The sequence below is a fragment of the Peromyscus eremicus genome, chromosome 15, assembly GCF_949786415.1.
Source record: "Peromyscus eremicus chromosome 15, PerEre_H2_v1, whole genome shotgun sequence".
In the NCBI taxonomy this organism is placed as follows: domain Eukaryota; kingdom Metazoa; phylum Chordata; class Mammalia; order Rodentia; family Cricetidae; genus Peromyscus; species Peromyscus eremicus.
This window is the reverse complement of record NC_081431.1, coordinates 68,824,900-68,838,937: the sequence shown is the minus strand read 5'-3', so window position 1 is coordinate 68,838,937 and position 14,038 is coordinate 68,824,900. Positions and strand designations below refer to the sequence as shown.

Genomic DNA, 14,038 nt, shown 5'->3' with positions numbered 1-14,038 from the left:
AAGCCCCAAGAGGGTACTGGGTGTCCTCTTATAGTACTTTTCTCCTAGTCCACTGAAGCAGAATCTCTTCCTGAACCTGGGGCATGTATTATGGCCAGGTTGAGACAGTACTCCTGTCTCAGCTACTCTATGAACTGGAGGGATAGCCATTTTTGGGTACTGGGTCCAAACTCTGGTGATTGTGGAGTAAGTGCTCTTAACCACCAAGTCATCTCTCTAATCCTCCAAATAATGTTGTCAGCTGTTGTTTTAATAGACTATATGAAACTGAAGGAAATGTTCATAACTCTGCTTTCATATTTTCATATTGAAAGCAGTTTGGAAACATGTATATAAGGGTATACAAGTATTTTACTCTGAGTGCAGGAATTGAAATTTTACTAACACATATTAAATAATAATCCAATATACAAATGAGTATGTGCTATGCGTATGGTCTCACTGAAACATTGAGCAAATAGTTGGCATTATAAACATACATCAAGTCAACTAAATGCTAATAAAAAGCATTAGTTTAATAATTATTTGGCATTATGAAAAAGTACATATTTGGAATCCAAATTTCAAATATCATGATGTAGGCAAGGAGATAAAACACTCTGCAAAATAAATGCTATCAAAGTAGAAGGACCTGAGTTTGATTCCCCATGGGAGAAATTGGGGAAAAAAATCATGGCAACTGGCCATAGGGGTATGCAGTTCATCATCCCATGGACAAGCAGATCTCTGGGGCTCATGGTCCAAACAGCCCAGTCTCTTTGGTGAGCTGTGAGAGGTCCTTCTCAAACACTGAAACAGATAGTACCTGAGGAATGACATTCAAGGTTGACATCTGGCCTCCACACATGCACTTGTGGATACACACACAGATGGGGAAAGAGATAAAAAGAGAGAGAATATCATAATGTAATAGTGTATTTTACAGAAATTATAATAATATTTAATGAAAGACTAGATAAAAATAAAGGAATTATTTTTTTCCTTATTGAAATACCTTGACAAGGGATAGATTCCATACATGTGAAAAAAATCCACTAAAATCTCATGAGCACAACCCTTACACTCTAAACTGAAGAGAGCCCAAGAGCACTTGAGTAGTTTGCCCTTTGATGTTTTTATCTACACTTGTGCAAGCGAGCAAAATGTTTGCAAAGATTTATTGGTCTCATTCAATAACCACTTCAAACAAATGAACCTGGCCTGAGTGAGTCAGGAGACTACCAGACACAATGGAGCCCCATGGAACTTATGAATGTAGGTCACCATGTTACCAAGGCCCATCATGACCAGCATTCTGTACCTGTCCATTAGCAGTGGACTACTGCCAAAGGCAAGACCAGGAAGATGATGCAAGGCCAACAGTGCCATGTTGAGAGGTTCACTTCTTTTTTTTTTTATTATAAATGATGGTGCTTTGTTTTGAAGAGCCACTTGGCACTATATATGAAACCTAAACAAACACGTTACATTTGCCTGTGACTTTCTTGGGGAAATGGGGAGTGTACAATTTGGGTTGTCAACATAACTGGATCTGGAATTGATCAAAAGGCAATCATCTGACCATTCCTGTGACAGATATTTTGATCAGATTATTGGAAGTGGAAATATCTATTCTAAATATGGGTAGTGCTTCCCTGTGATAGTTCAAATAAAAGGCCATGAAAGAAGAAAAGCTTTTGCTTTCGTCTACCTGTCTTCAGTCTTGCAACTAAGTTAATCTACCCTATTGATGTTGCATCTGTTTGCTAATATTAGAATCAACATCTTTAGGCATTAGATGCATAGTGAAGGTGACTCTTCAGTAATTGTTCAAGTCTTCAGGGCCTGACACGGACTACTGAGACATCCAGCCATATGGACTGAGAAACTGCTGGATTATTTACCTGTCCAATGTGAGACAGCCATTGTTGGTCTTCCCCACTATATCATGTAAGAAAATCTTATAATTCCTCTTTTAATATGCACTTACTCTATCAGTTCTTTTCCTCTAGAGAACACTGATTAATACACTTAGGACTCTTTGAACATTTACAAATGTATTCTTGTTGGGCAATTGGAAATAGAAGTGTTTGTGACTAAGACTGCTTGTCTGAGAATCTAACATCAAAGAGTAGAATACCTTTAAAGATGAAAAATGGATCATTTAAAGAAAGCATAACAAGTCTGCTTGAGTGAATGCTACAGTTCTATTAAAACCACATTTTGGAATATGCTAAATGCAAAATATTAAAAATTCCATTAGAGGATATCAGAAAAACTGTATATCATTCCTGAAATGTTGCAAACCTAAATTACATTAGTTGAAATCTTTAAAGAAAAAGTTGTTATTTTTATGTAAAAAGGAACTGGAAATACATGCACCAAATGATGAGAAGCTTAATAGCAGGAATGACAGCACCGCAAGGCATTTATTTATTCTCTCATTAATTTAGTCACGTATTATTTCTTCAAAAATGTTGTGTGGACTATACATCAGCAGTTTTATACAATTAATAAAGCAGCTTTATCATTGTTATTAAAGTGAAACAAGAAGTTTCAAACTAGGTCCCCCAATTTTGTCGATATGTATGCATATGTGTGTGAAGCTGCACCTGTGTGTGTATATATGTGAGTCAGTTCTGTGCGTATTTATGAACTATAAACTGTTTTCACCTAGATAACAATTTATGACTCCCTTAGCAATTATATTAATTTGAGTCAACTGACAGGAATCTTACAAATAGTAAGTCTTGCTCTTTTCTCAGTGAGGCAAATTATAAATGCCCTGAACGACAATCAGCATAGAGCAAAAAGGTTTCTGCTTCAATGACAATCTTTCACACTCTGCATGAAAGATGAACAGAGCCAACACAGCTGCTCCACAAAGTTGCTCTGGACATTGCAGAAATACTGACTGAAACTGCATGCCAGGCTGCGTCAGGGAGAAGATGAAGTTCCTTTCAAGGCATCAATAGAAATGCCTGGTCCATTCCTTACTAAGGAGCTATTGGCAACCGACAGTTGCTGGAGGAGAATCATTCTTTTCTTGAGATGTGGCCACTGGTCTTTTTCCCATGCTTCATCAGTTGCCCCACCCAGGTACATATATGCAACACTAACTAGACTTAGTGGTTATAATATAACAAAAAAAATGAAGCTGGATGAGGGATGTATTAAAGGAGACATGGAGAAAAAAGGGTAACATGGGAAGTATGGTCATATTCCATTGTATACATATATGAAAATCACAAGAATAAAGGAAAAATTTCAAAAAAAAATTGAAGAGAAATTCTTAACGAAATGAGAAGTTCCTTTTGTGGAGGACACCATCTGCTCAACACAATACTAGATACTGTCTCCTTTCTTTTTTTTTTTTTTTTTTTTTTGGTTTTTCGAGACAGGGTTTCTCTGTGTAGCTTTGCGCCTTTCCTGGAACTCACTTGGTAGCCCAGGCTGGCCTCGAACTCATAGAGATCCTCCTGGCTCTGCCTCCCGAGTGCTGGGATTAAAGGAGTGCGCCACCACCGCCCAGCACTGTCTCCTTTCTTAATAAGTAAACTGACTTCCTTTGAAACTGTGTATATCATAGTATATTGTGCATATTTTTCTAGCCTTCACTCTCCAATTTATTTGTAAACATTTTCTTTGGTGTGAGTATACATATACATGTATATGTTTGTCTACCTCTGTGTGTAAACCAGAGATTGACATAGGTGTCTTCTACAGTTCAGCTCTTCCTTGTCTTTTGAGACAGGATTTCTCCTGAACACAATGTCCTGAGCTGGCTCGACTGGATGGTCAGTAAGCTATGGTGATCCACCTGTTTCCAACCACCAAACATTACAGATGTCACTGGCCATGCCTGGATTTTAGGTACCGTGAGTCGAAAGTCAAGCCCTCTTGCCTGCATATGGATTGCTTTACCAATGGGACCGTCTTGGGTGTTAAAAGGGTAGATGAATACAGGAGTATGAAGTTTTACCAATTCAAACCAAACTGAATAAGTGGCCCAGTGGTTAGGAGGACATGCTGCTCTTCCAAAGGGCCTCTGTTTGAGTCCCAACACCCATGTTGGGTGGATTACGAAGAGCTGTAATTGCGGCTCCAGAAGATCTGACATTCTCTTCAGGCCTTCAAGGGCGTGCGCACACACAGACAGACAGACAGACAGACACACACACACACACACACACACACACACACACACACACACACGTTTTAAGATGACTCTTAAAAATAAAGATTCAATAAAATTCCCTGCTTATTTATAAGGTGCAATTTGTTGGACAAAATATTTCCCTAGTACTAACGATCACCAAGTTTACTTAGCAAAAGATAAATAAAGCAATTTCCTAATGATCCATTTTTTCATATAGACACTGAAAATATTACCTTAAAATCCTACCTGCCTGTTCTAATAAATCAATAGTTTGACATAGAAAGCCTCAGAAATTTATTCATATATAAATGCATGTATTTATTTAGAAGTAAAGGTAATTGCATTATTCACAGATATATAATTAACGTGTCCACTTTTCTACCTTAATAACATACTATGAAAAACAGTCTTCCTTTTTATTATAGAAATTACATATGCCCTAATTTTTTTTCAACCTTGATGGAAATTAAAGTCACATTTGTGGAGATTGATTAATAATGCAAACCTTAGGTAATGTCGTACTGACATCAAATTTTGTGAATCCAAAGTAAAAACTGCTAGATACAAATATGTGTATAAATAACAGTAACTTCTCTATGTTTTTTTTTTAGTATATGTCAAGTATACACAATAGGTTTCATTGTGACATTTTCAGACCTACATCACATATTTGGATCCCATTCACTCCTACATGGCTCTCTTGTCCCTTCCCTCTCCTGCTGACCCTTTTCTTTTCCCAGCCAGGCCCCCTTCTATGATTTTGGATGCTCCAATGAGCTTTATTAAAGTTGCATCAGCTTCAGAATAATCACAAGAGTTGAAGGATCTGAGAACTTAAATAAGCCAAGTTTGTGAAGGATTTTATGCCACATTTATATTTAAATTTTGTAAAAAAATAAGATACTTTTGGCTACATGCTTCGGAAGCTCTCATAATATTTCAATTTACTCACAATTAGTTGTCATTATAAAACTCTCTTTGTGTGAGTGGAATGTTTATTTTACTTCCAAGGATGCTCGTTTCCTCTTGAAAGTTCGTTATTGAAAATTACATTTAAATTGACTCATTAATCTTGACATATTTAAATCAGCTATTAATAAACTTTCTGATTTTAAAATAATTCAAACTTTTAAAATTCTTTTTGAGATTTAGAAGGAATAACATTTCTTTTCTCTTAGTAGAAATTCCCTAAAATACATATGGTCTCTGCATCACATTAAAACATTTTATTTTGAATTTTAAAATCTGCACTGCATTTTCTAGTATATATGCATTTTCAATTTACTGTACCATTCAATTTTGATAGGGATTTACTTGGTTCTGAATATTCAAAAGTTAATAATATCCATTTATTTATTATTGAGTGCACACTATCTACATGTTTGGCTGCACATTCTATAACATTCATGTGCAAGTCAGATGACACATTGTGAAGTCTGTTGTTTCTTTCCATCTTTAAATGGGTTTCACAGATGGAACTCAGATCGCCAGGTCTCCAAGGAAAGTCCCTTTACCTACTGAGCAATATTGACAGTCCAAACATTCAAGCCCTATGTAATGCCTGGAGAGTGTTACTTCTACAAAATAGGAAATGTGCATTTAATGAACAAAACCTCTCTAGATTGTTCCCAGGCTCTTAAGATTAGCATACTTTTTAGTTCTTAAGTTCTATGTCCCATTTGGGTGTGGTGACACACACCTTGAATCTCAGCACTCAGGAGGCAGAGGCAGGTGGATCTTTGTGAGTTTGAGGACAGCCTGGTTTACATAGTGAGTTCCAGGACAGCCGAGCTACATAGTAGACCTTGTCTCAAAATGACAAAAACAAAGCTGTCTGTCCCGGAGCTGGGGATGTAGCTCAGTTGGTAGAGTACTTGCTTAGCATATATAAAGCTTGGGCTTGATCCCCAGAACTGCATAAACTGAGATGATGGCTTGTGTCTATAATCCTGGCAGCTGGTGGTTGAGTCAGGGAAGGTCATCATCTACTATATAGTGAGTCCAAGGCAGCCCTGGGCTATATGAGAACTTGTCTAAATAAATAAATAAATAAATAAATAAATAAATAAATAAATAAATAAATAAAACTGCATGCCCAGGCCCTCAACTCACAGCACATACTGCTGACTACACTGTGGTGAGGCAGCTTGAATATACGTGTAGTGTGTGTTGATGGCATCATCTTCCAAAAATATGTGTGAGCCCCATGTGCTTAGCTTCATGGGACTCACTCTAGGCTCTGAATGGCACAGGAATTGGGCCTTTGAGACTGGGAAGATGATTTAGTTGGTACATCTCTCATCGCATATGCATGAAGGCATGAACTTCAAACCCCAGAGCCCATGTAAGAGTCAGAGTTGGTGGCATGCATCCGTAACTCCGAGCCCTCTGTAGTGAGATGAGAGGTAGGGACTGTAGAGCCTCTGAAGGCTCCTATGTCTGCTGGCCTTGCAAAAGCTGAATTTAAAACTAAGGGACCCTGCCCCAAAGAAAGTGAAAGGGAAGAACTGACACTAGAGGTTGTCCCCTGACCTCTAGTGAGCCACTGTTCATGTGCACCTGTGCACACACACACCAAAACACCCAAATTCAAATCAAAGAGAAGAGCCTTGAGCCTTCAATGACAATGAAAGTAAACCAAAGATAGAGCCCAGGACCTACCTGGACCAGGAACATGGCTATGTGGTGGAATTCTCCTCGGCCACCTTGTTTGACAGGAACGGTCATGAAGAACTTGCTTCCATCTCTGGAAAATACAGGCTCCTCGTTCTGTAATGGAGAAGGGCATGGAAGAATCTCAGAGCTTAGATGGGGCACTTTCTATTCAGCATCAAGCACAGGCTACTGCTTAATTTTGAATTAATTTGGGAAATAGAAAAATTGTTTAAAAATAAAGAGCATGGCATTTAGAGTTTTAAAAAGTGAATTTAATGTCATATTATGTGTATTAACATCCAAAGTTGAAAGAATGGGGAAGTTTCATGCATGAGAGATGAAAATGATTAAAAAATAGACTGAAGACCTGTGTCAATGAATACAGACAAGAAATTTAATATCTTGACCTGAGTTTGCACTCAGTAATTTATCTCTTAAACATAAGAAAATGGTGAATGAATTATACAGGCCAGTTAATCAAAATATTTTTTTAAATCATAAAAAGTTTTTAAGAAGCATTTTTATAAAACCTTCTACTGAACAACTTTACTACCAGGAGAGTCATTTCTAACAGTTCATACAACATTTGCTGAAAATACAAAAAATAAAACGTCATCATTTGGAAATTACAGGAGATAATTTACTCTAAATCTCCTGTTATTAATGCTCATTTCTCCTCAAACACACACAAAATGCTCACTTCAAGCTGTGAACCTCAGGTAAGTTTTTAATTAAATCACAGTGACAAACATGTATATCATTACTAAGTTTTTGAAAATCATTACATTAGTCATATATACATTTACACAGATACATGTTGTGTTTTGTGTGGTGCATGCATGTGTGTGTATGTGTGTGTGTGTGTGTGTGTGTGTGTGTGTGTGAGAGAGAGAGAGAGAGAGAGAGAGAGAGAGAGAGAGAGAGAGAGAGAAAGAGAGAGAGAGAGAGAAGCCTGTTCAGGAAGAACAAATATATATATATATATATATATATACATATATATATATACACACATATATATATATATAAATTTTACATAGAGACATATATGTACACACATAAATGTACACACATGGCCATGCACACACAATACATTAGGAAAGCTAACATCTGATAAAGTATCACATTCCTTTCTGTCTAATTAAAGAATGATTCTATATGTGGTGTGGTTTCCTATGTAAGATTTAAAATTTTTAAATTTTTATTATTTTAAATTACACTTAGGTGCCCATGTGGCAGTGTCTGTGGAGACCAGCGGTGTAGGACCCTCTGGAGCTAGAGTTGCAGGTGGTTGTGAGTGACCCAAGTGGTTACAGGGAACCAAACTCAGGTCCTTTGCAAAAGTGCATGCTCTAACCACCGCACCATTTCTCCTGCCCCTGTTGTAAGACTTTCAAATATCCCGGCCCTGCAAATGTCCTCACCTTGCTACCATAAACTTTTCCTCTCTCCTTTTACTCTCCCTGGGCCAGAGCTGCCTCCTACTTCACCATGGCCTTCATACTTTTCTTCTTGGTGTCTAGCTCTGCCTTTTAGGTCTGCATGGCTTATTCTAGTGTCACCTTCTTCGTGATTACCATCCGCTGCAGGTACACAGCTTTGGTTTGCTTTAATTCTCTATTTTCTGCACCACCTAACGCCACTCAGCACAGGCACTGCATATGTGTGCATCTGTTTATAGGTGTGTGACTCATGGATGCACGCAGCACTGCTCTGTCCCATGTGTAACCCGAGGCAAGGAGATGACAGCCTTCAGTGATACATCCCTAGCACCTGGGATGGACACTCTTAACAGCAGTGTGAAGATAATTTCCATTCTTCACTTTGTGGATATTCATGAAAAAAAGTATGATAATATATGTAATAAGTGGAAAACTCTGAGGTAAGTCGAGGTTGAAAAAAAATCACATCCTACATAATAAAAACAAAACACAGGACTGACTTCACCCCACTCTTTCCCTCTCTGCCTTCCTACATAGAGCATCCTTCACAACAAGGCTTCTGGGAAACACAGCACTGGACCTGAGCTTGACCCTGTAAACTTCTAGCGGGCTACACACTTGCCATCCATCTTCAGGCACTTGGAAGTTAGACCATTTCTTGCTTTTCTTTCAACTATCCTGAAAGTGGCTGTGTTGTTGCCGCCATCCTAATTGTTATAGCATTGTGCTTTCAGTCATTACCAGGTTCAGCTCTTCTATTTCATGAAATTCTAAGTATTCAGTAAGATTCCCATAGTCTGCTGAAGGAAAAAAAATCAACTCTGACAGTCCACCAAGTGCATTTTCTTACTGAATAATTGATAGCTGGGTGTTTTGTTGGGCTTCTAGTCAACATTCATAAAGTTGGATTTAATATAGTCATGCCTGTTAAACTATTAGGAATTTTCATTATGGTGATATTTAATTTGTGCTGAAATGTGATTTTATTTGTATGTTAATAAATAAATGTGCCTGGGGGTCAGAGCTAACAGCAAGTCATTGCAGAAGTCTGGCAGTGGTAGCACATGCCCTTAATCCCGATCACATGACAGGCAGATCTCTGTGTGTTCAAGGCCACCACCAGCATGGAGACATATGCCTTTAATCTCAATACCAACCATAGAGACCCTGAGGTCTGTATAGACAGGCAGTGACGAGGAGGTCATGTGGTTGGGTTTACAACCAATGAGATGGCAGAACAGAAAGTCAATAAAAAGACATACAGGAAATAGGCCTCTTTCTGAGGGGAAGGTGGCAACGGGTGATAAGAAGGCGGTTTTAGTCTCAGCTCTTAGCTACTGATCTGACCTCTTGGGCTTTTAACTCTGCATTTGGCTCTGTGTTTCTTATTTAATACACCATACAGAATTACATGTGCATTTCATGGCTCTAAAAAATGATAGAATAATGTATGTGAAGGAGAGCAATTCAGAAGACATCAATGTCCATCAGGTTCTTAATTCATATTAGTTTTATTTTAGTGACTAGTTTAATTGAATGAAAACATATTATTAGTTATAAATTCAAATTTTTTATTTCCATTTTATTTTGCTTACTAACAGGGTAAAATTCTATTAATATACATATGCATATAGAGAACACAATAAAATATTCCTTTCTCTCTATGTGTACAGCTGTCTATATATCTGCCTGGAATCTATTCAAGCAAGTAAGAATGTGATTCTATCAACAGTCTTTCCATCTTCTCTTTCCCAGTCAAGAAATATGGATGGCAGTATTCTTGTGCTGAATACTGCAGTGGGCATATATTTCAACGAGGAGCAACAGCGAACATCTTTTCTGTTGTTTTATCTTGCCAGAGAGATAGATTTTATTACACAAAAATTACATGTGACTTTAAAATAGTTGTATTGAGAGATGTGATCTGGTTAGTGCTGGAGAGGGAGGTGACTTTAACAGGTGATTTATGATAAAGTTTAAAAACTAGATAGGCCTAGGACCAGAAACTTTTTGAGAGAATTCTGCTCCCAAAGAAGGGGACATGTGAATACCCTCTATATTAGAGAGTAATGATAATGGGAAAGAGAAGAAGATTTTTAGGATGGTGTGTTGTAGAACTATGATGATTTTCAATTTTTACTGCTGTGGACCATCCAGGTGTTGGTTATGCTGTAAAGGCCAGAAGGAGCATGAACACTTCTTTCAGTTGTGGCAATGGAAAGGGAAGAGAAGGTTGATAGTAGAGCCAACAGCCATTCAGCCAACCCATAGGTGAAAAGATTGGCAGGAGAATGAAAGGGTGAGCATCTGCCAGTCTAAGAGGGGCTGTGCTACCCACAGTCAGAACCTAGACAATGTCTGTGAATGGATGAAAGTCAGCTGACAGGAAAGCAAACTTCAAATGTAATAATGGATTGGCTACATGGGTAAAGGTAGCAAAGAGTTATAAGAAGACTGTGTCAACAGCTAGATGGGCAATTATTAATAAAAGGAAAGGACTAGATAGAAGAGAAATGTGTTCTCTGTGGACAAGGGAGCTCCATGGTTGCTTTAACAGATGAGGAGATGTAAAACTTGTACTTGGTACTTTGGAACTCACTGAAATACTTGAAGCTAAAATTTGGATGTTTCAATATTTAGATGAAAACTAAAACCAAGGATGTATATGGCACTTAAAATAATATGCAAGAATAACATGGAAAGAAAGATAAATCTAAACCAACCCAACCACCTCCTACTGCCCATTGTGAAAAGCAGTGAGGAGTCACTGACAAAAAATCAGTCTGACTGGGCTAGGTGTCTGTGTTTCCTCCTGGATCTCTAGGGTGAGGTTTTGGAATGTGATGTATAGGACACATTAAATATGTGCACATATGACCTTTTTGTTTTTTGTAAGTAGTTATGAAGCCCAGGCTATCTTTTAATGTGCTATGTAGCTCAGGCTGGCTTTGACCTAGAGGGCCCACTCAGCTTCTGAAATGCATGGGGTACCATGTTTGGCAACAAAAATAATGGAAAAGAATCACTTTTTTTTAAGTCGGCCAAAAACTTAAAGTCTTAGTACTGGAAAAATTGTCTTTGTGTTTTCTATTTTCATGTGTGCATGCATGCACATGCAAGCATGTGTGTGTGTGTGTGTGTGTGTGTGTGTGTGTGTGTGTGTGTGTGTATGTGTGTGTGCATACATGTGTGTATGTGTTCATGGTATATATCCATACACATGTTTGTGGGAACACATGCACTGTGGGTAAGTGTTGCTGCATTTACGTTCATGTGAGGGGCTGAGGTTTATGTTGGGAATCATTCTCAGTGACTCTTGGACACTTGTCCTTGTGGAAATCTCTCACTCAGATCCAGTGCACACCCCTAGGACTAGTCTCATTAGCCAGCTTGCTGTAGGGATCCTCTGTTTCTTCCTTCCTTACAGGTAGGTAGGTCACCATACCCACGTGGCATTTATATGGATTCTGAGAATGCTTGCAATGGGAACTGTTCTAATCCATGAACCATCTTCCTAGACTCTTGAAATAACATTTTAGAGAAAGTTATGTAACACATATGTGGAGAAAATGTTCATAATGGTCAACAAGTGACATAGGCCACATATACTGTACCTGTTTAGAGAGCCAGGTGTCGGATGTCATCTCATATTTCTGAAATAGAAGAATTAGCTCATGAAGCATCTAAAACCAATATGAACATTCACTCATGGAACCTTTCTTATACTCTTCCGTTCAAGCTTTTCCCCTCCCTTCAACTAGAGACATGTCTTCAGAGATCCATCCCATTGACAATATAGATTTGAACTGGATGAAAAGTAGAGATGAAGTATTTGGGTGAGAACAATTCCCAAGAGCACATCACCTGAGTAGTAGGGGTTCAAAGTCAATGTTTCTGTTTGATTGCATCCTTCAGAATTCTGTGAGCCACCAGACCCTGTTTTTCTCACCTGTAGATATCATCTGGAAACAAATTTAAGACTCCAGCAGAGCTGGGCAAACAGCCAGCAATAAAATTCAAAAACAGAGTTTTTAAATTTAATTCACTCCAAGTTATAACCTTTTTGTCCTCATTAGTAGTCATTCAGTATTAGAGAAAATATCAAACCTAGGACATGCCAGATTTGATTTTCCTTTGAAATAGCTTGCAAAGTGTCACAGCCAAGATCATTGCACAAGCCAAATTTGACCAATTAATCTCAAGTTAAGTAGATAAAATATTTTAGAAATAATGTTTTTTTATCGTGACATGAAGCTCATGTTGGTTGAAAGACACAAATACATACTCAAAAAAGTAGTCAAATTAAAAAAAACTAAATGCAGTATACATGGTTCTTCCCTACATGAGGAAGGGATCACTTCAAATTGTTCATACTATTTTCACATTTTTATAATCATGTATTCTTTCTAAATCTAGATTACTATATACTTTATAATTGATCCCTTTCTCTTAAAAAGATTATATATATATGTATGTGTATGTGTGTGTGTGTGTGTGTGTGTGTGTGTGTGTGTGTGTGTGTGTTTTATCTGTTTGTGGGAAAATGAACATGAGTACATTGTCCTCAGAGTCCAGAAGAAAGCATCAAATCCTTGAAGCTGGTCTTATATGCATTTGGGAGTCTCCTAACATGGGTGCTGGGAAGTGAACTGTGGTCCTCAGAAAGAGCAACAAGCACTCATAACCACGCAGCCAGAATTACAGCCCCAACCACTTTCTATCTTCAAGCACATTCCTTTCAATGGTTCACTACATATGGTTCCACGCACACATCAGAAAATATTGGAAGAAATTAGTCCTTAATTCTTAATGTGCACTGAAGCAGCAGCCATCCTTTCTAACCAGAAAGATATAAAATTCTGATGACAACTGCTCGTCAGTGTCATCGCAGTTTTTTTTAAGATTCCAACCAGAGCTAAATTCTCATGTGCTGTTGTTTGTCATATAATATAAATTTACAGAAAATGAAACACAGCAGAAAAATTACCGGAGTCTCAATAAGGTTTCAAATAAATGCACTGACAAACATAATGATGTGTAGCATTTTAACTTATCCTTGTGGTCATGTTGTGAAAATATTTGCATTGTCCTTGCGTAGAAGATGTAGCCAGATTCTCTGGCTAAGCTGGCTTTGCCCCCCACATACTAGGCAGGCAATGTTACTGAAGAACACCAACACCTCTATCCAGGCCAAGTTTAAAATGACCAGATTGTCCATTGAGTAATAACCCATCTAGAATAGTTTCTCAAATACACCAGGAAGGCCTGGTCAATCTATAATACAAAATATGAAATATAATGGCTGGGATGATGTTAAAATGATACCAGTGTAACATGGAAAGCATCACTGATATCCAATGAGTGATAATTTCAACTCCAATTTCCACACTTAAATTATTCTATGACAAATTGCTGCCTCTTTAACTCTTCCTTTGAAAATTTATGTAAGAAGTATGTTTCTAGAACATTCAGTTGAAGGGAAATGTACAGACCAGGAGTGCTTAACTTCAGGAGTTTTGACAATTGTATATACTTATGTATTATCAACATAAGGAGCCTCAAGTTCTCCTCAGGATCCTGCAGGGGTTCCAAAAGACATTCTTCTCATCTTTTCCCTACAAATCAGTTTGTTTAGTTGTATAAAGCCAGAGAATTAAACCATGCATCACTTGTTGGTGTGAGGCTTCTATCATGCCCCATTTTTTTTGAGATTTATTCTTATGTTATTGTTTTATTTTAATTGTACCAGCATTCCATTTCTGTTCTTAGAAAAGAAAATTTTGTCTGTGAAATGATCTCTCTC

The 14,038-nt window shown here is 37.7% G+C and overlaps 1 protein-coding gene across 1 annotated transcript in view; it reads right to left on the bottom strand.

The window, feature by feature from the left end:
- The window catches only part of Dpp10 (dipeptidyl peptidase like 10), a 143,325-nt gene that overhangs the window by 55,611 nt on the left and 73,676 nt on the right, over window positions 1-14,038 (bottom strand). The window contains exons 7-8 of the mRNA XM_059280624.1: window positions 11,850-11,888; window positions 6,800-6,907 (exon numbers count right to left, since the gene is read on the bottom strand). Of these exons, the coding sequence (XP_059136607.1) occupies window positions 6,800-6,907; window positions 11,850-11,888 (147 nt within the window). The remainder of the gene's footprint in view (window positions 1-6,799; window positions 6,908-11,849; window positions 11,889-14,038) is intronic.